Source organism: Astatotilapia calliptera, chromosome 7, assembly GCF_900246225.1.
Source record: "Astatotilapia calliptera chromosome 7, fAstCal1.2, whole genome shotgun sequence".
NCBI lineage: Eukaryota > Metazoa > Chordata > Actinopteri > Cichliformes > Cichlidae > Astatotilapia > Astatotilapia calliptera.
In genome coordinates, this window is record NC_039308.1 from 51,446,205 (window position 1) to 51,470,521 (window position 24,317).

The following is a 24,317-nucleotide window of genomic DNA, read 5'->3' on the forward strand; positions in this document are numbered from 1 at the left end:
TCAGTGGTTCAGCCACTTGGACCCCGAGCTGCATAACACATTCACAACAATCGGCAAGCCCCAGCCGCCCCCCCCCTCAACAGCCCAAATAGGAGCGCCTAAAAATAAGCAGCATGCCACAACTGTTGCGCTGCCTAATGTCTGACCAATCACTGGCCCATCTTCCCCGTAAACCGACTCCCGTTATCCGCGTGGATTAGCAAATAGACTATGATCACAGACGCTGGGTGACGTGGCCCGGGGGGTCCTTTATAAACCCATCTCTCTCCTCACCCGACTTTCAAGTTAAAACAGAGGGAACTCTTAACGGTGCTGTTCCAGCTCACCTGCCACGAAACTTGAAAAAGCGACATTCTTTCCCCCCGTGGGCCATATTAAAAGGGACGACTTATCAGGAGGGTGCCAATTAAAAAACAAAACAGACGACCAGCTGTCTTGCACGTTGTGATTCGGATCATTTAATCCATCACTGACACCAGAGGCTTCTTCGCACGTACATCCGAAAAATCTCTAAGCTGCTTTTTTTTTTGTGTAACTCATCCGAGTTTGAACTTTCCTCCGCGAGAGCGCGCTTGCCACCGAGCCGCTAAAGTTTTTTTCTTTTTTTGCGCACAATTCAACACACAAGTGTCACCGAGGTATAAAAGTGGACGCGGAAAAAGCCATCATGATGAGCACCAACTACGGCGACGACCAGCTGCCCCCGCAGTACTACCAGGCCACTGATTTCGGGGAAGAGGAGGAGGACGAGATGCCCGCCACGGAGAAGGACTTGGCCGAGGACGCGCCGTGGAAGAAGATCCAGCAGAACACCTTCACCAGGTGGTGCAACGAGCACCTCAAGTGCGTTAACAAGACCGTCACCGACTTGCAGAAGGATTTTAGTGATGGGCTGAAGCTCATTTCGCTCTTGGAAGTTTTGAGCCAGAAGAAAATGTACAGAAAGCACCACAACAGACCCAACTTCCGTCAGATGAAACTGGAAAATGTTTCTGTGGCACTAGAGTTCCTGGACAGAGAGCATATCAAACTGGTCTCAATAGGTAAGCCAGCCTTGGGCTCTATTAGCTGTTTGGAAAGTTCACTGTTGTCCTAAAACCCTAACAGGCCACTATTACTTAGGAACAAGTTATGAAAAAGAAATTTATGTCGCCTAGATCCTAAAACATACAGAGGACCATGGCAAACACACTCTATTTTGGTATGTTATCAGGCCAGGTGTCAGTCAGCAATAACATGGCTTTTGCAGGCCCCTTGAAGGCAGTGCTGAGAGAGGTCACCAGCTCACTGGAAAATTATTGTGGAGGTGCCACTGAGGTCATTAACTTGTGCCAGGGCCAAAACCCGGCGCCTCAACACTGTTACTTTTGCTTACTCGCACTGCAGCAGTGTGGTAAATTACGGGCTGGAAATTCAGTAGGACTGCGCTAATGAGAATGACACACTTCATACATGCGGACAGCAGCTACACACACGGACACACAGGCAGCTGTCTCCGTCAGGTCAAGGTTCAGAAAGAACTCACAGAGGCTCTCTACTGATAGCCAATTTCTATCCAGAGCCATCAGCAACGTATGTGAGGTGAGGATTAACTGTGGTGGGATTTGAGGATCAGACAGTGCTGCAGAGAGCTGAAGGTACAATAAATTGTTGTGGATTTGTGGATGTTTTTGTCACGTCGACAGGGTCATAATAGAAAGACTTTTCTCCAGCAGAGTGAACAGAAAGCCACCTCTTAAAGATATTTAACAAACAGGGAGGAGAATTTTAGGTCTAAATGAAAACTAAGATGACATATGGCTTCACCATACTGACAGTAGACAACCCTGTGTTTTATAAATGAGAGTATTTATTACATTTCTGTGCTCTGGTGTCTAATGATCCTTGCCACACACTTGAGTGAAATTCCTGGCATATCTGAAGCTTTGGCCGTTGGACTGTGAAGGCCACAGCGTGTCCAAATGAAAGAGCACTACGGGTGTGCGCGATGACACCGGGGGAAAACACTCATCTCTCAAATCACAGGAGTTCTGTTCATCACAGGGAAGAACAGGCCACAATCACAGGCATTACCTCAAAGTCTAGCAGAGTACATGTCCTGAATATTGTGTCTAGGAGTTAATATGGTGGTGTGTGTCTGGCACAGTTGTCGCAGCTGTACAGACACACTTTAGGTCAGACTGCTTTGACAGAAACAGGGCGTGATAATAACAGCCCTGGCATTTTGCTTCCTAGCACCATCTCCCTTCATGCAGCGCTATGGGGTTACTGCAGCCGTCTCGAGATAATGTCTCAGCCTCATTACAGTGACCCAGAGACACAAAGAAAAATATAAAATAACATAAAAAAACAAATCACCTCGGGCTTAGATGCTCATGTGTCACCATGTGTAACTAGATGCCATTTGATGGCTGTCTCTTTGACCACGCTGGTGCCGGACACAGCGGGATCAAAACCACACTGTGCCACATTGTGCCACCTGCTTCTGTCAGTCAGACAGCGACACATCAAACACTGCCTTCTGACAGGGGGGGGGAGAGGGGGGTCGGGGGGTGCAGATCTATGAAAAGTTAGAAGAGTCTCAATAAAACGCTCTTGTGATAAACAACTGGCATCAGAGGCGCCTCGTTATTAAAGCCTCGGTGAATTAAGTGGGGTGTATCAAATGAGATTAGTCGATTACACATTAAAGTCCTGCCTCTCGTCGGAGGTTATTTGGCTTAAATGGCTGAAGTTCGAAAATTAGAGTGGATGTTATCGGGAGCTATTTGACAAACTTTCCCGTCATGAACTTCAGGAAATGAGCCGCACGCTAACTGTCAATGAATCTAATCTCCATCTATTTGATTTATCGCACTCTCGCGCAACAAGTTCAGGAGGTAATTGAAATCCAAGTGGTATTTATGCAGAGAGGGATCCCTTTCCACATATCCTCAGCTGTCACTATCTTCAGACTACCATTGTGACTGGATGACAGATTGTCAGGGGTCCTCAGCCAGACAGCTGTCTGAGAGAAAGGGACTTGGGGGGTGGGGTGAGTGGTGGGGGACAGGGAAGAGCATTAGATTCTTGTCTTCTCAGCAGTCAATCATCATTGTTTATATTTTTACCCAAAATAGCCTGGTCAACTCTGCAGAATGCCAGGGGAGCACTATTTGATAGATTACACTTATGCTTACATCTTACTATCCTAAAATCTATCTAGTATCTTATCAGGATGGCCCATAAGCATGAAAACAGAGATTGAAAGTTTATCGTGTTGATTTTTTTTAGCAAGTTCTAAATCCTCATGAACTCCGCTGTCACTGTTGTCCAACTACAGATAGCAAAGCCATTGTGGATGGGAATCTAAAGCTGATCCTGGGTCTTATCTGGACTCTCATCCTCCACTACTCCATCTCCATGCCCATGTGGGATGACGAGGACGATGAGGAGGCCAAAAAGCTGACCCCGAAGCAGCGCTTGTTGGGCTGGATACAGAACAAGGTGCCTCAGCTGCCAATCAACAATTTCAACCGTGACTGGCGGGATGGCAAAGCCCTGGGAGCTCTGGTTGACAACTGTGCCCCTGGTAAGAAGCTTGTAGTGGCATCGACTGACTCTACAGGTCAGGTCGTGCAAGCGCTGAGTCAGAATATGCACAGCGTCTGTTGACAGGCTTGTTGCGTGGCAGTTTTTCTTAGTGGAATTTGAGGTCGGGCATGTGCCCATTTGAAACGCTATCACTTCCTCAGGAGAATTCGTCTCCTCATTTAGAAATCGGGGCCTGGTTTCTCTTACCCTTTCTCTGTCTAACACTCACACACACACACACAAACACGCATCTCGTTTCAGATTCAGACGTCAGCCAGTGTAATCTGTCTCTGGAGAACAGGTAGTGTCATGGGGTTGCAGAGAGGTTGCTGATGACCGGAGGATGTCCCCGCCAGCTGTCCCACAGTCACTGAAGCCTTCAACCTCACTGTATCAGGCCCTGAGGCCCAGGCCCAGCTTTAGTGTTTATAGCTTTGCTGCTACACAACACCCCCAAATTTGGGCATCATTCCTCCTCTTCTGTCAAGGGGGATGCTTGGCCCTGCATCAAAATGCAGAATAATCTGTCACAGGGAGGTGCCTAAGCCACAGATCCAAAGACCACAAGGCCGCAATGTGAATCTCTGCCAGTTAAGGCTTCTGTGTCCAGCAATGAACACTAGAGAACCCACTTCTAGCTGTGCTTTACAGAGCGAAAGGTGGAGGAGTAGCAAGAGAAGTGTACAACACCATGTTTAACTGTGTTTACATGAGCCATTGATCTGGGGAGACGCATCTTTCAAACACTGTGCTGCAACACTGACCATACAAGGTCCTGTCAGCGAAATACAGCAGGGTAGCTGATGAAACTAGCTCTGTTCTGAAAAACCAAAACACAGAGGCTCTGCTTCCACTTCACGTCCCAAAGTACAAGGAGCTGGTTCATTAGTTACCTTGACCTTGAACAACAGGATATCCTGTTTGACATGCAGTTAGCTACAGTTTCTGTTACTGTCCAGTTTTCATACAACTAAAGCATAGATGCTTTTTTCTCCTTTGGTGTTAAAATGGCCTTTACGGCATGGCTTAAAAGCATCAAGCGTAGCATGGTGGCAGGAACTCCCTGACATCTCTCACGTGACATTTTTATAAAGGTTTATTTTGCGTTGTGCTGAAAAAAACTTGCTTTTAGACACATGTAAACTCAACCCTGTTAATACAATAGTTCTTTGTCCATACTAATTGGATAATGGTATTCTGTGGTGTGCCTGCGTGGGCCTTTTGAGTGAGTGGCCACTCCATTGCCAACACTAATCCAATTTAGGCATTAGCGGCACAGAGCAGGCTAGCCACTGCGTCTGTCGAAGCTGTTTCTTTTGAACAGTCCTGAGAGATTGTAGAGCAGAAGTGCGGGTAAGGTCAGTCGCTGTTGTAGTTAGAGGTGTTGGAGAGATAGTAGTGACAACCCAAATGGCCCTATTATACCATGTGCAGTTTAACACCGCCTACGTCAGTCATTCCAGAGCTAAATTGCCTTTTTGCGTCCTGTCAGGTTTGTGTCCGGATTGGGCAGACTGGGACCCAAACAAGCCTGTGCAGAATGCCAGAGAAGCCATGCAACAGGCTGATGACTGGCTGGGTGTGCCACAGGTAAGATGCATGATAGACGCCAGTAACAAACTGCCTTTGAGTGTACTGCAGCTCAGCTGGGTGGGGCTGATCTCATGAAACAATGCAACATGAAAAGCAAGAGTGTTTCTTCAGTTTTCTGATTGGCAACTTAGCTATACTCATGGGACATAGGTTCAGAGAGAACAAACCAACTACTGGCAGATTAAACCGAAGCCTAATTTGCAAATGCAAACAGATCTCATACACATGGAAGGCAACACTGAAGTGGGGGGAAAAACAACAGAACTATAAAGAGACCAAAGTTTTTTCCAGGGAGATTATGCTGGAGGATGCCATGAAATATTTATTACCCAGCTCAGGTCTAATATTTCCATTTAGTTTATTGTAGCTCTTAGTAAGTGAGTGTGTAGGAGTTTCATTTTGTGAATTTGTGGAGGTGTGAGATTTCTTAACACCTTCCGAGCCAGCCTCTGAAACTGAGGTGTAAATATGCCTGCGTTCATCAGAATAACAATGTGAAGTGTGCGATATTTTCAGTCCCGTCTGTAAGACCCAGTCTCCGTATTGAAATGTGCACCGTGCGCGTTGTTTACTTGTTTGTCTAAGGCACAGGGTTAGTTACTCTCCATGAGGCTTAGCATTGGTGAGATAGCCAGGGGCTGTATGTCATGGCGTTGCAGGGCTGGGGGCTGGATTCCATTGTGGTGTTGTTAAGGAGATGTGGGAGAGGTCTGGCTCAGAATAAATCCCCCCCTTGCTGGCTTATTGAGGGCAACAATCCTTAACCCTGCTGTCCTGAGGTTAAATATAACCAGTGTGGCGCAGGGCTTTGTGCCAGTGTGTGATAGACAGGCAAACAAGTGCTAAAGGGGTGGAGAGGAGCAGGGGTGAAGGGAATAAATAAGTTTTAATCCTCATTAAATCCCACTGCACTATACTTAATAAGGCAAATGTGTATAAAGAGTAACCCAAAACCCTTGTTGCAAAAAAGACAGTATGTTTAATTAAGACATAAATAAAGCTGTGCTGTCTTTTTATGGTCACAGCTGTCATCGTGGTCTTTGCTTAAAAGCAAAACCGTGTCGTCTGTAATTGAAAACAGTTTTTTAATGAACACCTAATTTTTCCCACAGAAAAGGTCAGCCAGTTTGTGTGACTAACCGCTTTAACGCTGGCCGATTTCTACGCTTCAGGTGATTGCCCCCGAGGAAATTGTCGACCCAGATGTGGACGAGCACTCGGTGATGACCTACCTGTCTCAGTTCCCTAAGGCAAAACTGAAGCCTGGAGCTCCTCTCAAGCCCAGACAGCTTTTTCCAAACAAGGCCAAAGCCTATGGACCAGGTGGGCATCCCAACATGAATGAATGAACAGCTCACAACAGTTCGTACAAGTACTATGACATGAATAATGAATGTTCACCTTCTCAGTCTTGAAAACAGTGATGCTAGGTACTGTTACTGTATAGATAATTTAGCAGTAACACAAGTGTGTTCCCTCAGGGAAACCTTTTAATACTTCTTTTTTGGTGGTGCATCACTTTGTTGCATTTGGTTGTCTGTAAGTGTTGCATTGCCCCAAGCTTTTGTGAAAGAAACTCATATTTTATCCGATTGCATTAAAAAATTTATTTTCTGTACTCTCACTGCATTTGCCTGCCTTGCACAGCAATGTAAGCTCAATGCTTTATATTAATTGGATAATTGTAATCTAGAGGGGCCTATTTGTTTGCTCTGATGAGAAAGAAAAAACATGCCTCGTGTTTCTATATTTATATGACAGGCATTGAGCCTCATGGAAACAAGGTACTGCAACCAGCTGTGTTCACTGTGGAAACTCTGGAAGCTGGCAGTGGTGAAGTCCTGGTCTACGTGGAGGATCCAGAGGGACACAAAGAGGAGGCGAGTCATACATGATACCCAAGGGTTGTTTGGCAAGCTCGTCAAGCTCAGAGCCCCAAATTCGAAATTTGATTAAAGGGCTGGAAAGATAGTTGGCATGCCCCCTTCATCATCCCTCCAGGAGGTATTTGAAGAGTCAGTGATAAAGCAGGCTCTGAAAATTACTAAGGACAAAAATCACATCCTTCATAACGAGTATGAGATGATGCCCTCAGGAAAAAGGTACAGGGTACCAAACTGTAGGTTTACATTTTCTTTAGTGCCATTATCAGTCAAATTATTGAATTATTAACCCTAATGCTAAATTTAGACCTCACTTTGTCAGCCCAGAAATGACCTAATCCAGGTGACACTGGGGCATTGGTTTGAAACCAAAAAAATGGGTGTTGTGTATGACTACTGCTGCGTCTCATCATAATGGACCAAAACAAAAGCTGCATCCCAGCAGAAAAACATAGATGGGAAATATTTTTAGTTTTCCGTGGAAGTTCTGTCACTTCAGTGAGATTTTTTCTACTGCTTGTCTGTATACAACTGTCAACATGCCAAAGCAAATTAGGAACGATGTTCCTGGTGTAGTTAGGTGAAACTGTCAAATGGAATAACACACGACAGCCAGTATTATACACACGTACATGGAAATCACTAACAAGCATTAGCAGCAGGCAGTAAGCGTGATTAATCAAGGAGAAGTGTAAAGCCTGTCATGCCTCTCAGTTCTGGAAAGGCAAGATTTTCTAACTCTGTAGATGCCTAATCTGACTATAGACTGTATATAAAAGATGGGTGTAGCTACAGTGACTTCACCCATATCCTGTCCTGTCCTGTCCTTGTCCCGTCTCCCTTCCCTCACTCCAGCCAGTGTCGCTAAGGGCTTGCTCATAGAGGGTTGTCTGAATGTTGAGGTTTCCACCTTACAATATAAAGCACTTTAAGGAAACTGTTGTGGTGTATATAAAATTGAACTGAATTGAATATGGACTCATAGCAGACAGAACAGTAGGTCGTAGGGGCAGGGAAAAATATTTTGTCTGGCAACTTTGTGTCGATAAAAAACTCGATATTTTATCAAATACATTTAAGTTCCCTGGAAATACAGTGAGCAAGAGGGCTCATCTCATACACCACCATCCTGAGATGATGCGAGCTGAGTAAACTTACATTGAATCAGCTCGAATGCACACAACAAACACTGGACACACTTAGCTTTAACCGTTATCCTAATCATCCATTGCAAAATACTAATAACTGCAATATGCTGAGTACCGTGGGTTGTATGGGTATTCCCACCTCTAGTAATCAGAAAGAGCGCTGGTTGAAGGCAGACACATTGGTGTCACTTTTCAGAAATTGAAGATATGGCCAGCTTTTATATACAGTTTATGAATATTACATTGTGACCATTGCAACAACACAAAAAAATTGGCTCATCTTTGACTAAATGTCTCTCACTTTGACTTTTTTGTTCTTCAGGCAAAAGTAAAACCCAACAATGACAAAAACAGAACCTACACTGTCACCTATGTTCCTAAAGTTGAGGGAGTTCACAAGGTGAGAGCCCACTGGCAATATTTATTATGTGTTTTAACTATAAACACGGTCACGACAGGATAAAACGGACTCTGTATTCAATTTGTCTTGTTTTTTCCTTCAACATTAGGTGAAAGTGTTGTTTGCAGGCCAGGACATTGACAAGAGCCCGTACACAGTGAATGTGGCAAAAGCTTTAGGGGACCCGAGCAAAGTCCAGGCCAGGGGACCAGGTCTGGAGCCCACAGGCAATGTGGCAAACAAACCCACATACTTTGACATCTACACAGCTGGTAAGCATGAAAAAAACACCCACTGCTTACTGAAATCATATAGAAAACAACAGTCCTCCAATAATCAATGGTTTTCTGGCAAACGTAGGTGCTGGTAATGGCGATGTCAGTGTGGTCATCGTCGATCCTCAAGGCAAAAAGGACACGGTGGAGCTCATCCTGGAAAACAAAGGGGACAGTGTTTTCCGTTGCACCTATCGTCCTGTTCTGGAGGGCCCTCACAAGATTCATGTGCTCTTCGCAGGCCAGGAGATCCCCAAGAGCCCTTTTACTGTCAACATCGCAGAGGGTGAGCCATCTGTCTGTGTTGTAAATTAGTGTCACACAAATCTGATTTCTTACCGTGCTGTAAGTGTCGCGGTGATCAATCCATCACAGTCAACTTTATTTATCCTGGAAACAGCCACCCTGTAAAGTCCATAATCCTTCCTATTTGTCATTTCTAGCTCCAACTGTTGCTCCTCCCAAGGGAGCGCCACTGCCGATAACTCCTCAGTCAGTGCGCACCCCTCCTGGAGCGAAGGGTGCGACGGGGGCTCCTCCCCCAAAACCTGACCGTCCAAGTTAGTATTGTCTCATTGGAGGAGCTTGTGCCTCTTGCCTAGCCAGATTGACACAGTGCAATCCTGTGCGCCAGGCCCTGCAGATGCCCCTCTGTGCTTTCCTCTGAGTTTTTGGTGCCGTGGCTTTATGCCATGCTTGGTCGCCTGCTCTATCGTCCCGTGTCCTGAAGCTTGGTGGTTTAGTCATGTTCAGAGAGAAAGAGAGAGAGAGAGAGAGAGAGAGAGGAAATGCAGTGTTGTACACATAGTTTGCAGTTTTTCCCAGTTAGAATTTCAGCCACTTCCTGCCTGTCTTTGCTCCTCTCTCTTAAAATATCTGTGCTTGTGCTGTCGACATGTTTGTTTTCATCATGGCTGCATTTGCCTCAGCCAATATTCCATTCAAAGCCTGCCCTCAACATTTCAGAGTGACTGACTGAAATGTTGCCGGATGCTTCCTTGATGCCCCGTAATGTGTCAATATTTTGTGCAGCACTGCACTGAAATTTGTGCTGCAGAAAGCATCATTCTCATTTACAGGTTCAGTCTGTCAACATTTGTGGAATCCCACTTCAACACTTCAATTGGAATTTGCTACTAACATTGCTGCAATCAGCTCTTGGCTACTCTGCTTTTTTTTGGCTGCTGAATATTTTTCTCACACTTGTTGTTATTCCTTTCAGCCATAAACCCAAACGCTTGCAGAGCTACTGGCAGAGGGCTTCAGCCTACAGGTGTGAGAGTAAAGGAGGTTGCAGACTTCAAAGTTTTCACCAAGGGAGCCGGCAGCGGTGCACTGAGCGTCTCAGTCAAAGGACCAAGTGAGTCAGACAGCTCTGTTCTCTGCATCACTCCTCCTCGTGCATTTTTAGAATGATTTCCTTTGTTTGGGCCCTTTGTCTGCATTCACATACGCGTATGATACGGCACTAAACAACAAAACGAAATGCATAAAATGCGTCTGAGCTGATATTATTCCTTTTCAGCTGGAGCAGAGGAGCAAGTGAAAGTGCGAGATGTGGGGAACGGCGTGTATGAGTGTGAATATTACCCCCTTAAACCTGGTAAATACACAATCACCATCACCTGGGGAGGCCAGCCCATCCCACGCAGGTAGGGTCCTATTGTTGCCTTCAGCGATTCATTAATAATGCGCGATCACATTTGTGCCAGGTAATATTGTGTATACTTCTTTTTCTTCTTGTGTGCCGCAGCCCTTTCGAAGTTCAGGTGGGTGCGGAGGCAGGTTTTCAGAAGGTGAGGGCCTGGGGTCCTGGTCTGAAGACTGGCATGGTGGGAAAATCTGCTGACTTTGTGGTAGAGGCCATTGGCACTGAAGTTGGAACGCTGGGTAAGATGTGTGCAGGTTATGCAAGCTCTTATGAAAGAAAAGTAATACCATTCTTCAGTGCTTTAAATCTGAGCTTTATACGTGTGAATGCTTCATTTTTCTCAGGCTTCTCGATTGAAGGCCCATCACAAGCTAAAATTGAGTGTGATGATAAGGGCGATGGCTCCTGTGACGTACGCTACTGGCCCACCGAGCCCGGTGACTATGCTGTCCATGTCATTTGTGACGATGAAGACATCAAGGACAGCCCCTTCATGGCTCACATTCTGCCCGCAGCCAATGATGCTTTCCCTGAAAAGGTAAGTCTAGCTGATATCACTTATAAACTGAGAAAGTACAAATCACATCGCCGAGATCTTCAACTGCATCCCAAATAATGTATTTCAAGGTGAAAGCTTATGGTCCAGGCCTGAAGCCGACTGGTGTCATTGTGAACAAACCGGCCGAATTCACTGTTGACGCCCGCATGGCTGGGAAGGGTCAACTCAAGATCTACGCACAGGTATGGCCTGGAATCCTTGTTTTGCATTCATAGGAGTGGGTCACTTATATTCATGTGGGGTGTACAAGCCAGACCTGACAAGATTTTGTATCCACTAAGGATGCTGAAGGCTCCACCATAGACATCAAGATCACTGACAGGGGAGATGGCACATTTCACTGTGTATACACTCCTGTCAAGCCCATTAAACACACCATCATCATCACCTGGGGCGAGGTCAATGTGCCCAGCAGCCCCTTCAGGGTAAGAGACTTGTAGATGTACACACACACACACGCGCGCACACATGACTTTATACCGCTCTCGAAATTAAGTCTATTTAATAGGATGATACTTCACCAGATATAGACAAAATAAGAGGACTGCAGTGGTTGTACTTCAATCAATTGCATCTGCTTCAAGTACACTGTGAATTCATTAGGTGCTGGTTGGAGAGGGGTCTCATCCAGACAGAGTCAAGGTCTATGGGCCCGGAGTAGAGAAGACGGGGCTCAAGGCTAACGAGCCAACATATTTCACTGTGGACTGCAGTGAGGCTGGGCAAGGTGAGCCTGAACAAGGAGATGATGTGGGTGGTTACAAAAACACTCCTAAGTTTAGTCGACCCTAAAGAAACTAGTGCTGCACCATGCAAATGTAAAAAAAATATAGAGCACAGAAAGAGAAGAATAAGTGAATCTGTGAAGCTGAATTTATTTGAAATGGATGACAGTATTTTATAAATAAAGCCAGAGGAGTTGAGTGACTGCTTCAATATATTCACACGCTCAACTTTTAAATAACCTTTGTGAACTGTGCTCATTGTTATGCACCGTTAGGGGACATCAGCATTGGAATAAAATGCGCCCCGGGGGTGGTTGGGCCTGCCGAGGCTGACATCGACTTTGACATCATCAAGAATGACAATGACACCTTCACTGTCAAGTACACTCCACCCGGTCCAGGCCGATATACCATCATGGTGCTGTTTGCAGATCAGGTAAGAAAACAGTTTTTGCCTGAGCTGAGGGGGCCGGGGCGTAAAATTATCAGTAGTTTTCATTTTCATTACTTGGTAATTGTATTCCCCAGGAAATTCCAGTAAGTCCGTTCAAAGTGAAAGTGGATCCTTCCCACGATGCTGGAAAGGTGAGAGCAGAAGGGCCTGGCCTCAACAAGACAGGTGAGCTTTCGTGACATCTACACTGTATAGGTATTTACATTCGCAACCACTTCCGTTACATTGCTTTAATGCTCTAGCTTTGATACAAAGTAATAGAACAATTTGACAAGACGCATGTGCGTTTCAGGTGTGGAGGTGGGCACTCCAACCCACTTCAATATCTACACAAAGGGAGCTGGCAAGGCCAAGCCTGAGGTGCATTTTGCTGCGTCAGGCCCAGGAGAGGCAGTTCGTGACTTTGAGATCATCGATAACCACGATTACTCCTACACTGTCAAGTACACGGCTCTTCAACAGGTACAGCGGACCTCTGCTCGATGTCCAGTTAGATTAGAAAAGGAATTATTCACAGTAGTGCCATGCATTATTAAATACTCATTCTTCTTCTGGTGTTTTTTTAAATTTTTTTATTTATTTTTTAGGGCAACATGACAATATCCGTGACTCACGGAGGAGATCCCATTCCCAAGAGCCCTTTCCACATCACAGTGTCGCCAGCTATGGATATTGGAAAAGTGAAAGTGGAGGGATTAGATACCAGTAAGTTATAACCCATCACACATCTATAGTCCAGTTAACTGTATAATTACATGTTTTATGTAAATTTATTGTGCTCTTTCATGCAGAAGTGGAGGTTGGAAAGGATCAGGAGTTCACAGTTAACACAAAGGACGCTGGTGGGCAGGGCAACGTAGGTGTGAAGATGACCTCGCCCTCTGGCCGACCAATCCCGTGCAAGCTGGAATCAGACAAAGCCAAAGGCGTTCACAGTGTGAAGTATATTCCCCCAGAAGAGGGGCAGTACAAGGTTGATGTCAGCTATGATGGGAACCCTGTGATGGGAAGCCCTTTTGGGGTTGAAGCAGTAATGCCTGCTGATCCATCAAAGGTAAAAGATCATGAAAATTGTATAGATTTCTGCACTATGTATGAAGACATGTTTCTCTACCATCTCCCGCAAACTAACTTGACTGTTGCATCACAGGTGCGAGCCTTCGGCCCAGGTCTGAAGGGAGGGGTTGTGGGTAAACCAGCTCCATTCACTATTGACACAAAAGGAGCTGGTGCAGGTGGGCTCGGCCTCACGGTGGAAGGTCCCTGCGAGGCAAAAATTGAGTGCCAAGACAACGGTGACGGCACATGCTCAGTCGCATACCTGCCCACTGAGCCCGGCGAGTACGCCATCAACATCCTGTTTGCAGAGCAGCACATTCCAGGCTCTCCCTTCAAAGCTGCAGTCCGCCCAGCCTTTGACCCCAGCAAGGTGACGGCTAGTGGGCCCGGTCTAGAGAGGGCCAAGGCGGGTGAACCAGCGACCTTTACTGTGGACTGTACCAGAGCAGGCGACGGCGAGCTCACTATCGAGATTGTGTCAGAGACTGGGGTTAAGGCGGAAGTGCACATCCAGAAAACGGCTGAAGGCACCTTTTCTGTCACATACATCCCACCCTTCCACGGCACACACACCATCACGATCAAGTACGGCGGAAACGTGATTCCCCACTTTCCAAAGGTCCTGCAGGTCGAGCCCTCTGTTGACACCACGGGTGTTCACGTCTACGGGCCTGGAGTGGAGCCCAGAGGTACACATGACAAAATCACCTCAAAATAAATCACTGCATTACATTATAGACATAAAGGTTTGTTTTATTGGTCGTTACCGCCTTAACATATATGCCAACTGCCCAGAAATAAGTATTAGTAAAGATATCTAATATCTCAGCACCTGAAGGCCTATTTTCTTCTCTAGGTGTTCTCAGAGAAGTCACAACCCACTTCATTGTGGATGCGCGCGCCCTCAACAAGGTTGGAGGAAATCACGTGAAGGTTGACATTATCAACCCCTCTGGCACCAATACAGACACCTACATTACTGACAAGGGAGACGGCACCTACAGAGTGGAATATACGGCGTTCGAGGATGGTAGGAGCAGTCATTATGTTAGATCATACATAAACTGTGGTGAAAAATGTCCAGATTTGACCCGATGCAGATAAATGGAGGATTTTACATGGACAGGGCATGTGAAAGAGTTCATACAGACAGAAAAAAATCGCTAACAGTTGCTTGCATTGGGCGCCATTTGGGAATAAAGCTAAAGAGATGGAAAAGAAAGAGCGAGTGAGAGAGAGAGGGGGGTATAAATACAGAATGATGCAGTGGTGCAATGATGTGAGGGGCAGAGAGCAGGGAAGCAGAGAGTCAGACAGGCTCTGTTTTATAAATAGTGCGCACAGAAGCTCTTAACCAGGTATGTATGTGTGCTGAAGGCTGCCTGCACACAGCAGTACAGCAGGGGAATGACAGGGGATATTAATAGAGACCTATAGCACAAAGCAAAGATATCACAGAGCACTTCTCTACCACCAGACATGCTCTAATATCACAGCAGTGTGGCTGGGAATCTGGTGTGTAGGCCTACTGAGAGGGCTCTGTCAGAAAAATGTTGTAACAGAATAATGAATAGGGAACAGATGTAACGCCTTGTACATTCACCCGAGCGTCTGCGCTTTTGATAGTGTCTTTTATAAATAAACAGATGTTTACCTACCTAAAAGGGAATTTGTCTGGCCCATAATTTAAGAAGCAGTAACAGAATATATATGTATATATATATATATATATATATATATATATATATATATATATATATATATATATATATATATATATTCTTGTGTTAAAAACAAGCAGACACAGAGGTTTGGCGTCAGACCTGTAAGTGATGTATTCGTTTGTGTGTAGGGATGCATCTGATTGAAGTGCTGTATAATGACGCGCCGGTGCCTAAGAGTCCCTTCAGAGTGTCTGTGGTGGAGGGATGTGATCCAACCCGGGTCCGTGCCTTTGGACCGGGTCTGGAGGGAGGAATAACCAACAAACCAAACTGTTTCACCGTGGAGACCAGGTACTGCTGAACCACATATAAGACAAAAGAATATAAAGAATATTTGCATGTTCTTTAAAATGTTTTTCTTTTTCTGTATTTTGTGGATAAAACACAGAGAGAGAGTATATTAGAACCCCAGTGTGAACATTTTTTAAATTGTCTGCTTCTGTCACAGGGGTGCTGGTACAGGAGGCTTGGGTCTGACCATCGAAGGAGCCTCAGAGGCAAAAATATCCTGCAAGGACAACAAAGATGGCAGCTGCAGTGTGGAGTATGTGCCCTTCACTCCTGGAGACTACGATGTGAATATTAACTACGGAGGTCACCCGATCCCCGGCAGTCCGTTCCGTGTGCCAGTTAAGGATCCCGTGGATCCCAGCAAAGTAAAGTGCTCAGGTCCAGGTCTGGGCGCTGGAGTGAGAGCCCATGTTCCTCAGACTTTCACTGTGGATTGCACCAAGGCTGGACAGGCCCCACTGGATGTCAAACTCTATGGCCCAACAGGTGTGAATGGGCTCTATTAATAAGAAAAACTGTCATTAATGCACCAAGTGAGTGACAAATAGCAGTAATTATGTGGCATGTCTTTATTTCTAGGGACCGTGGAGCCTGTTGGTGTGAAGAATAACGGTGATGGAACCCACACAGTTCACTACACTCCAGCCCAGGATGGCCCGTACACTGTAGCAGTCAAATATGCTGACCAGGAAGTCCCACACAGGTAGAGTCTGAGTATAAGAGTAATCCAGGCAATTTGTTTTGATGTCTTGTTTAAATCTCTGCTCTTTGTGTCTGGATTTAGAAGCGCTAAACACATTTTTGTGTCCCATTTCTACCTTTTTGTCACACTGAAAATGTAATTATATTTGCTACTGGCCTCGCCAACAGTCCATTCAAGGTAATGTCTCAGCCTGGGCACGACGCCAGTAAAGTACGTGCCAGTGGCCCTGGTCTCGATACCAAAGGTGTGCCCGCTAGCTTGCCTGTTGAGTTCACCATTGATGCTCGTGACGCTGGAGAGGGACTGCTCACTGTGCAGATTCTGGTAGGTTTTCCTTCCTATTACACAGTATTTTCTAAACAATAAGACACTATGTAAAAAAACATGAAATGTCTGGTCACAGGACCCAGAGGGAAAGCCAAAGAATGCAACCATCCAGGACAACAGGGATGGCACATACACGGTCTCCTATGTGCCTGACTCTACTGGCCCCTACACTATCACCATTAAATATGGAGGAGATGAGATCCCTTACTCCCCATACCGTATCCAGTCTCTGCCCACAGGAGATGCCAGCAAATGTCGCGTCACAGGTAGGAAAATACTTATGATAAATAACAATATTATCAGCAATTTTAATTTAATGTTCATGTTTTTTTAACCATCATGCTCTTTTTTTATTTCCGCAGTTTCTATTGGAGGACACGGCGTGTGTGAGTATCCAAAGCTTTGCTTTTATATCTGCACTGCACTGCTGGAAGACTTTACAGGAATCAATGCAGCACATTTTACCACTTATCCTTCTTTCCTCTCTGTCCTTAACAGCAAGTCTGCAAAAGCTGCAGACCTCTGAGGATACAGTTATAACAGTGGATGCCAAGGCTGCTGGGAAAGGCAAGGTGACCTGCAAGGTTCTGACCCCACAGGGGATGGAGGTGGACATGGATGTGGTGGAAAACCACGATGGCACCTTTGACATTTACTATACAGCACCTGAACCTGGGAAATATGTAATTACCATCCGCTTTGGGGGACAAAACATCCCTAAAAGCCCCTTCCATGTGATGGTGAGTAAAGGATTATTCGCTAGCTGCCACAGTTCTGTGTGCTTTTAAACTGACATTCAGTCGAATGAAACCAACAGTTCATTTTTTCTTGCTCCTTGACAGGCCACAAATGAGCCAGTCGTTCCCCGGGATACTGTGGATCCTCTCTTCCGTCCCGTTAACTTTCTCGTCCCCTTCACACCACAGCAAGGCGAAATCACAGGTGTGACAAACACACACAAAAAGTCTGCACACACATGCCCACAAAATATCTTATTTTTTAGGTCACTGACATTTAACCGTCTTGCCTCTGCAGGTGAAGTGCGGATGCCTTCTGGCAAGACTGCTCGCCCACACATCACTGACAATAAGGATGGCACAATCACTATTAAGTACCAGCCCACGGAGAAAGGCCTGCACGAAATGGACATCAAATATGATGGAAACCACATACCAGGTCAGCAGCACACCATGTTGGATGGATGGATCGGAATTTAGTGCTATTGATTAATTTTGCTCCAGATTTAAAAATATAAAATGCAGTATTAATCACTGGTTGCTGATGGTTATGCACTCTTTAGGAAGCCCTCTGCAGTTCTTTGTGGATGCAGTGAACAGTGGAGTGGTGACTGCTTATGGCCCAGGTCTGAGTTATGGCATGGTCAACAAGGCTGCCACTTTCACAGTGGTCACGAAGAATGCAGGAGAAGGTAGCAGAACATACGCTTTTTTTTTAGTGATATTTATGAGACAACTGAAAAGAAAAAATACATAGCGGAAGTTTTTTTTTGTGTCCCTTTCAGGTGGTCTGTCGCTAGCAGTGGAGGGCCCCTCCAAGGCTGAGATCACCTGCAAGGACAACAAAGACGGCACCTGCACTGTGTCCTACCTGCCCACAGCACCTGGAGACTACAATATCATTGTCAAATTTGACAACAAGCACATTCCTGGCAGTCCCTTTACTGCCAAGATCACTGGTAAGGAAGTACATTATAATATGTATACACTATACACATAGATGTATATATTGAATCTTTAAACTATCACTTGCATTTATGGCTCGACAAAGATCTAAATCATCTCTTTTTTTAATTAAGGGGATGACTCCATAACCAGAACATCCCAGCTGAATGTCGGCACAGCGGCCGATGTGTCCCTAAAGATCGCAGAAACTGATCTGAGCTCTCTGACTGCCAGTATCAGAGCCCCATCTGGCAACGAAGAGCCGTGCCTACTTAAGAGACTGCCCAACAGACACCTCGGTGGGATATTAATTTTCCTGTTACACAAAGACTAAGAAGAGTAGAAGATTGATAAGATTCACCTGACGGATTTAGGCTTTTTTTTCCCAGGTTGGTCGCATTGAATTTCTTTCCTCTGACCCTTCTTTTTATGCCCACAGGCATCTCTTTCACTCCTAAGGAGGTTGGTGAGCATGAAGTGAGCGTTAGGAAGAATGGCATGCATGTGGCCAACAGTCCTTTCAAAATCATGGTTGGCCAGTCAGAGATTGGTGAGGCCAGCAGGGTGAAGGCTTTCGGTAAAGGCCTGGTGGAGGCACACACTTTTGAAATGGCTGAATTCTTTGTGGATACTAGGAATGCAGGTATGCTTTTTAAATGGTACATGACACACAGACATAGTTTTACAAAAAAGAAGCAAATAAACAGTCAAATCTGTTGCCTAGGTTACGGAGGTCTGGCACTGTCAATTGAGGGTCCGAGCAAAGTGGACATCAACTGTGAAGATGTGGAGGATGGGACTTGCAGGGTGACCTACTGCCCAACAGAGCCTGGAAGTTACACTGTTAACATCAAGTTTGCAGAAAAGCACATCCCAGGTTAGAATCTTTTACTTTGGGAAAAAAAGAGGATATTTTTTTATCTTAAAATGAATTAAATCTGCATATGTGTGTGTGCGTGTTCTTTCCAGGAAGTCCTTTCACAGTGAAGGTGACCGGAGAGGGAAGGATCAAGGAGAGTATTACTAGGAAGAGACAGGCCTCATCCATTGCGTCAGTGGGAAGCACATGCGGTCTTAACCTTAAGATCCCAGGTGAGCACAGAAGCCAGTTAGAAATGGTTAGAGAGCAGAGGAACAACGGGGAGCGATTTTAAATAAATGAAGCTACGGTATTTTTACATTTATACTCTCACTGCTTCTTCCTTGCTCTAGGAAACTGGTTCCAGATGGTTTCAGCTCAGGAGAGGCTAACGAGGACATTCACTCGCAGCAGCCACACTTACACCCGCACCGAACGCACAGAGATCAGCAAAATCCGCGGTGGAGAGACCAAGAGGGAAGTACGAGTGGAGGAGAGCACTCAGGTGGGAGGAAGAGGAAGCCCATTCAGAGATGTTTTTGGAGACTTTCTAGGCAGAGAGAGTCTCAGCAGCTTCGCCGGCATCACTGCCAGACCTGAGGGTGAGTCTAGCTCTGAATCCAGCTTTAGCTGCCTGCTAAATCACCGATGTACTCTATGCCTATTATATATATCCTGGATTGTTTCTGATCTGACGTTTTACCAGTTGAGAGTGGTTCCCAGGCCATGACAGCTCAGGTGACCAGCCCCAGTGGGAAAACAGTGGACGCCGACATCGTGGATGGAGGCAGCAGCACCTACAGTGTGCGCTTCATCCCTCAGGAAATCGGACCCCACACAGTCAACGTCAAGTACAGAGGCCAGCACGTCCCCGGTAGCCCCTTCCAGTTCACCGTGGGTCCCATGGGGGAGGGTGGAGCACACAAGGTCCGCGCAGGCGGTCCCGGGCTGGAGAGAGGCGTTGCTGGAGCGCCTTGTGAGTTTCCTGTTTGTAAACAGCCATGCTGTTAACGGGAATGACTGTGTTTTGACATTCTTCTTCCTTAAGATTAACCTTCTCCTTTACTTTATCATCTTTAGCTGAATTTAGTATCTGGACCAGAGAGGCAGGTGCTGGTGGCCTGTCCATTGCCGTGGAGGGGCCCAGCAAGGCTGAAATCTCATTTGAGGACAGAAAAGATGGTTCCTGCGGTGTCTCCTATATAGTGAAAGAACCAGGTAGAACTTCTATCACACACAGCCGTGGTATTTTCCTCATGAATGTTTTAGCAGTGCGACTCGTGTGTGTGTGTGTGTGTGTGTGTGTGTGTGTTTGTTTCTGAGCTGCTAAGCTTTTCAGTAATTCCTGTGAGCCTCCTCCACTTCATTTGATGGTGGAAGTAAATAACCTGTCTGCCTCCCCAGGTGACTACGAGGTGTCAATCAAGTTCAACAACGAGCACATCCCTGACAGCCCCTTCATCGTTCCGATTGCTACACTGTCAGACGAGGCCCGCAGGCTCACTGTCACAAGCCTTCAGGTTAGCTCTCGCACACATATGCACACTTCCACACACACATACGCAGCTGTCAATAGTCACATTAATTATTTGTCTCAGCAGCTATCACAGACAAAATAGATACGCAATCACAGAATATCAAGGTAGAATAGCAGATGGCATGTGACATAATGTGCGATTGGTTGCAGATCTTTCTAAAAGCACTTTGCCCTTGAAGTGTAATTGAATGCCAGCGCTGGAGCAGTACCCATGAATATAATACTGCGATGCTGGCCAGTGATGAAGGGCTGGATTAACTGTCCCTCTGTAATGTGGGGCATCACAAGCTGTGCTATGTGAGCACTCAGTTGCTCTGCTGTGATTGTGTTTCCGTCTGAGCGAAAGCAAGAAAGCAAATTGTGAGCTGAAGATAAAGATACCTCTGACAGCTCACGATATCGGTGTCAGTGGCAGACAGATGTTGTTTTATTTGCTTTCATAGTCTCCGTAACAGCTGCCAACGATGCTAAAACCATGTATTTTTAGTTAACTGAAATGCCACTTCAGAGCACTTTTTCTCGCACTAGAAAATGAAAAAGGCAGGTAAAGTGCAACAGCAGCATTTAAAATGTCACGCTATCTCTGTCTGCTAGGACCTCTTGTCCATCTGTGGGGCAAAAAACGCTAAACGCCTCGCTGTAATCTTTGACCTTTTCTGCCTCTCACACGCAAATGCTCTATCTATTCTCGTTCAGGCATGATGAGTCACACACATTGTGTCCCTAAATGTGTGGGCCGCACGCACACACACACACACACACACACACACATTTTGTGATCCTATTATTACCTGTCTTTTGCAGGAGAAAGACTTGAAGGTGAACCAAGAGGCATCTTTCATGGTGCAGCGCAACAGCGCCCGAGGTGTGGTTGATGCCAAAGTCCACACCCCCTCTGGCTCTTCTGAGGAATGCTATGTCACCGAGCTTGACAGCGGTATGCACCACCCTCAGCTTTTAGCATTAAGTAGGCTGCACAACAGAGATAACTCAGGTTTTTTCATTTCAACGCGTCATCTGTGAGCATAAGAGCAGAAATGTCTCCTCTTGTGTTTTTAGACAAGAGTGCAATCCGCTTCATTCCACGAGAGAACGGAGTTCACTCCATAGATGTCAAGTTCAATGGATGCCACATTCCTGGGAGCCCATTCAAAGTGCGAGTGGGAGATCCAGGGCTTATTGGAGACCCTGGCATGGTGACTGCACATGGCCCTGGACTGCAAGGGGGAACCACAGGTGCATTTCACTGCCATTCACCACCATGTGCTCCTGCTATTGTTAATATTCTTGCACAATTGCAACAAGGGGGAAGCCCTTCAAACATCTGCATCTTTCTTCTCACAGGTGTACCCTCAGAGTTTGTGGTCAAAACCTGTAACGCAGGCTCCGGCACTCTGTCGGTCAACATCGACGGGCCGTCCAAGGTCAAGATGGACTGTCGGGAGTGTCCTGAAGGCTATAAGATCACCTATACACCCATGGCACCCGGCAACTATCTCATCACCATCAAATACGGCGGGCCACAGCACATAGTGGGCAGCCCTTTCAAAGCCAAAATAACAGGTGTGCTTGACAGTATATATCTGCATGATAGGTCTTCGATTGAGAGATAAGTGCATCTCTGAAAAGTGCAGAAGTAATGAAAATGTCACGTCTTCCACGTGTGTGCTTCTCCGTGTTCATCTTAGATAAAAGCTGTTTTTCTCTTGCACTGCAGCAATATATTCCTGTCACTGGCTGACGGAAAAAAAACATTCCCATTTTTTTTTATTAGTGTTACGTAAAAATGCTTTCAAGTTTGAAAACAACTCCCAAGAGTCCCTGAAAGTTCACTTTATTTGAAAGTGGTATAAAATCTTTTCCAATTTGGGCTTCCTTGAATGTTTCCGTTGAGGAAAAACTCTCCCTATAAACAGCAGCTTTTCCTCCCTCATATCTTTGTCAATACCCAGTGTGTTATGTAATGTCTGGATTAAGCCATGATGGCTGGAGATAACTTTTTTTTTCTCTTTCTCTTTCTCTTTTTCTCTCTCCCGCAGGCCCGAGGCTTTCTGGGGGACACAGCCTCCACGAGACCTCCTCCGTCTTGGTCGAAACGGTTACCAAAACATCCAAAGTGGGTGGTGCTTACAGCTCCTCCTCTTCTACCACCTCATCCAAAATGACGTCAGATGCTAGCAAGGTGGTTTGTCGTGGAACAGGGCTGTCCAAGGCTTTGGTTGGGCAGAAAAACAATTTTACTGTCGACTGCAGCACAGCAGGTGAGGCGATAGAGATCGAACATATTTTGCGTGAATACAGAAAAAAAGCAGGATTTGAGCACTGGTATATACAGACACCAAAGTGAGGTTTATTAAATGATTCACACTGTAACCGTATGTTAACACGTAGTTTTAAGCTGCTATGACCTCAGTAATCTCAGGTTTTTTATGCAGTGAATGAGTGGGATCTGGATTTACATATTTCACAATATAAAAGTCCAAATTTAGTTTCAATTCCCCAAAACAGTTGCCTCAAGGTGTTTTATATTTTAAGGTGAAAACCCAACAATCAGGTCACCTGCCTATGAGCAAGCACTTGGTGACAGTGGGAAGGAAAAACTGCCTTTTAACAGGAAGAAACCTTCGGCAGAACCAGGCTCAGAGAGGGGCATCCATATGCTGTGACCGGCTGCTAGTGAAGGGAGGAAGAAAAGACAAAAGACAAACTGTGGAAGAGAGTCAGGGATTAATACATTAATAAATCATCATAAAAACCTAAAATTCTGATACAATCAAAGCTCTCTATATTTTTTTACACTACCTCCCTCACTTATTTCGGGCTCAACCAAATAATTTGTTAACATCATCATCATAGATGGCTGGTAAATGTTAAATTGCTCATTTTCTTTCGGCAGACAGCTGCAAACTTAGTGTAATATTCGAATATTTAATGCTACGCAAGAAACATAAAGTCTAATTTCCTGAAAAGAGTATAAAAATGTATAAAAAACACAAGACAATGTGATCACAGAGGTCATGATGAACTGCAGAAACGAGGAATATTTCTCTGTTACTTTGTCATTTTAGGAAACCTCTCTGACATCATACATTTTCTTTTCATTGGCTGAATAAAAGAATATTTAAACTTGCACAACCACCAGCTTTTGTAGACCACTATCATTAAATCTCCCTCTTGCCGCTCCATCCAGGTACCAACATGCTGATGGTGGGCGTGCACGGACCCCATGCTCCCTGTGAGGAGGTCTACGTCAAGCACATGGGCAACAAGCTCTATAACGTCACCTATACCGTGAAGGACAAGGGCAGTTACACCGTCATTGTTAAATGGGGCGACGATAACGTGCCAGGAAGCCCGTACAAAGTGGCTGTACCATAAAAACAACAGCAACAGTGACAAAAAGACTCCATCCCTTTTGACCCTCCACGCTTTCCTCCTCATGTGCATGCATCATTCAGTGCTTCATTTCCGGCACCGCTGTTTGCTCTTCAGCAGGGATCACAATCTACTAAACATGCAAGAAAACCTGCAAGGACATTTGCTTACAGAATTACTGATGGCAGAGAAGCTATTGTGCCAAATTATTGTTTAAACTTCAGATGATGTGTGCGTGTACACTCACAGGTATGCATCCACATTCAGACGGGTGTGGGGGCAGCACTGTGGTTCAGAAGTCCTTGAGCGACCCCCAAATGGCACAAGTACACGAATGTTAAACAGATGCTAGAGTAACAGTGTTTAGAGTGTGATACAGTATGGTTTTGTATGATTTAAGAATGACAAAATTGACTTTTTTTTGTTATATTAACCTTTTTTTTTTGGTAAGTCTTTGCAGACCTAATAAAGATTTAATTGCTAACTTTCCAGATGAAAA

General features: G+C 45.4%; 1 protein-coding gene across 2 annotated transcripts; it reads left to right on the plus strand.

Annotated features, from left to right (window-relative positions):
* Positions 1–216: 216 nt before the first annotated feature.
* On the plus strand, positions 217–24,317 carry LOC113026564 (filamin-C-like). Of its 2 annotated transcripts, XM_026175492.1 has the most exons (47): positions 217–1,043; positions 3,323–3,571; positions 5,066–5,163; positions 6,339–6,489; positions 6,928–7,046; positions 8,520–8,597; positions 8,707–8,869; positions 8,958–9,158; positions 9,316–9,432; positions 10,095–10,232; positions 10,398–10,524; positions 10,626–10,762; positions 10,868–11,061; positions 11,151–11,264; positions 11,364–11,507; positions 11,686–11,809; positions 12,083–12,243; positions 12,336–12,426; positions 12,554–12,723; positions 12,849–12,966; positions 13,053–13,315; positions 13,412–14,009; positions 14,177–14,350; positions 15,173–15,335; positions 15,493–15,821; positions 15,915–16,038; positions 16,206–16,362; positions 16,442–16,631; positions 16,728–16,751; positions 16,864–17,105; positions 17,208–17,307; positions 17,401–17,541; positions 17,666–17,794; positions 17,888–18,061; positions 18,182–18,346; positions 18,487–18,690; positions 18,772–18,924; positions 19,017–19,139; positions 19,260–19,508; positions 19,613–19,882; positions 19,987–20,124; positions 20,311–20,426; positions 21,248–21,380; positions 21,503–21,679; positions 21,788–22,006; positions 22,483–22,704; positions 23,634–24,317. In XM_026175492.1, the coding sequence occupies exons 1-47, from the start codon at positions 668–670 to the stop codon at positions 23,819–23,821; spliced, it is 8,235 nt and encodes a 2,744-aa protein (XP_026031277.1). In that variant the 5' UTR covers positions 217–667; the 3' UTR covers positions 23,822–24,317. The 2 variants fall into 2 exon arrangements, with proteins under 2 accessions (XP_026031277.1, XP_026031278.1); XM_026175493.1 differs by lacking the exon at positions 9,316–9,432.

Coding starts and splice junctions, on each gene's coding strand:
- LOC113026564 (XM_026175492.1), top strand. CDS start 668: ATGATGAGCACCAACTACGGCGACGACCAGCTGCCCCCGCAGTACTAC. Junction 15,822..15,914: donor CAAACTCTATGGCCCAACAG/GTGTGAATGGGC, acceptor CTTTATTTCTAG/GGACCGTGGAGCCTGTTGGT. Junction 19,509..19,612: donor CATCACTGCCAGACCTGAGG/GTGAGTCTAGCT, acceptor ACGTTTTACCAG/TTGAGAGTGGTTCCCAGGCC.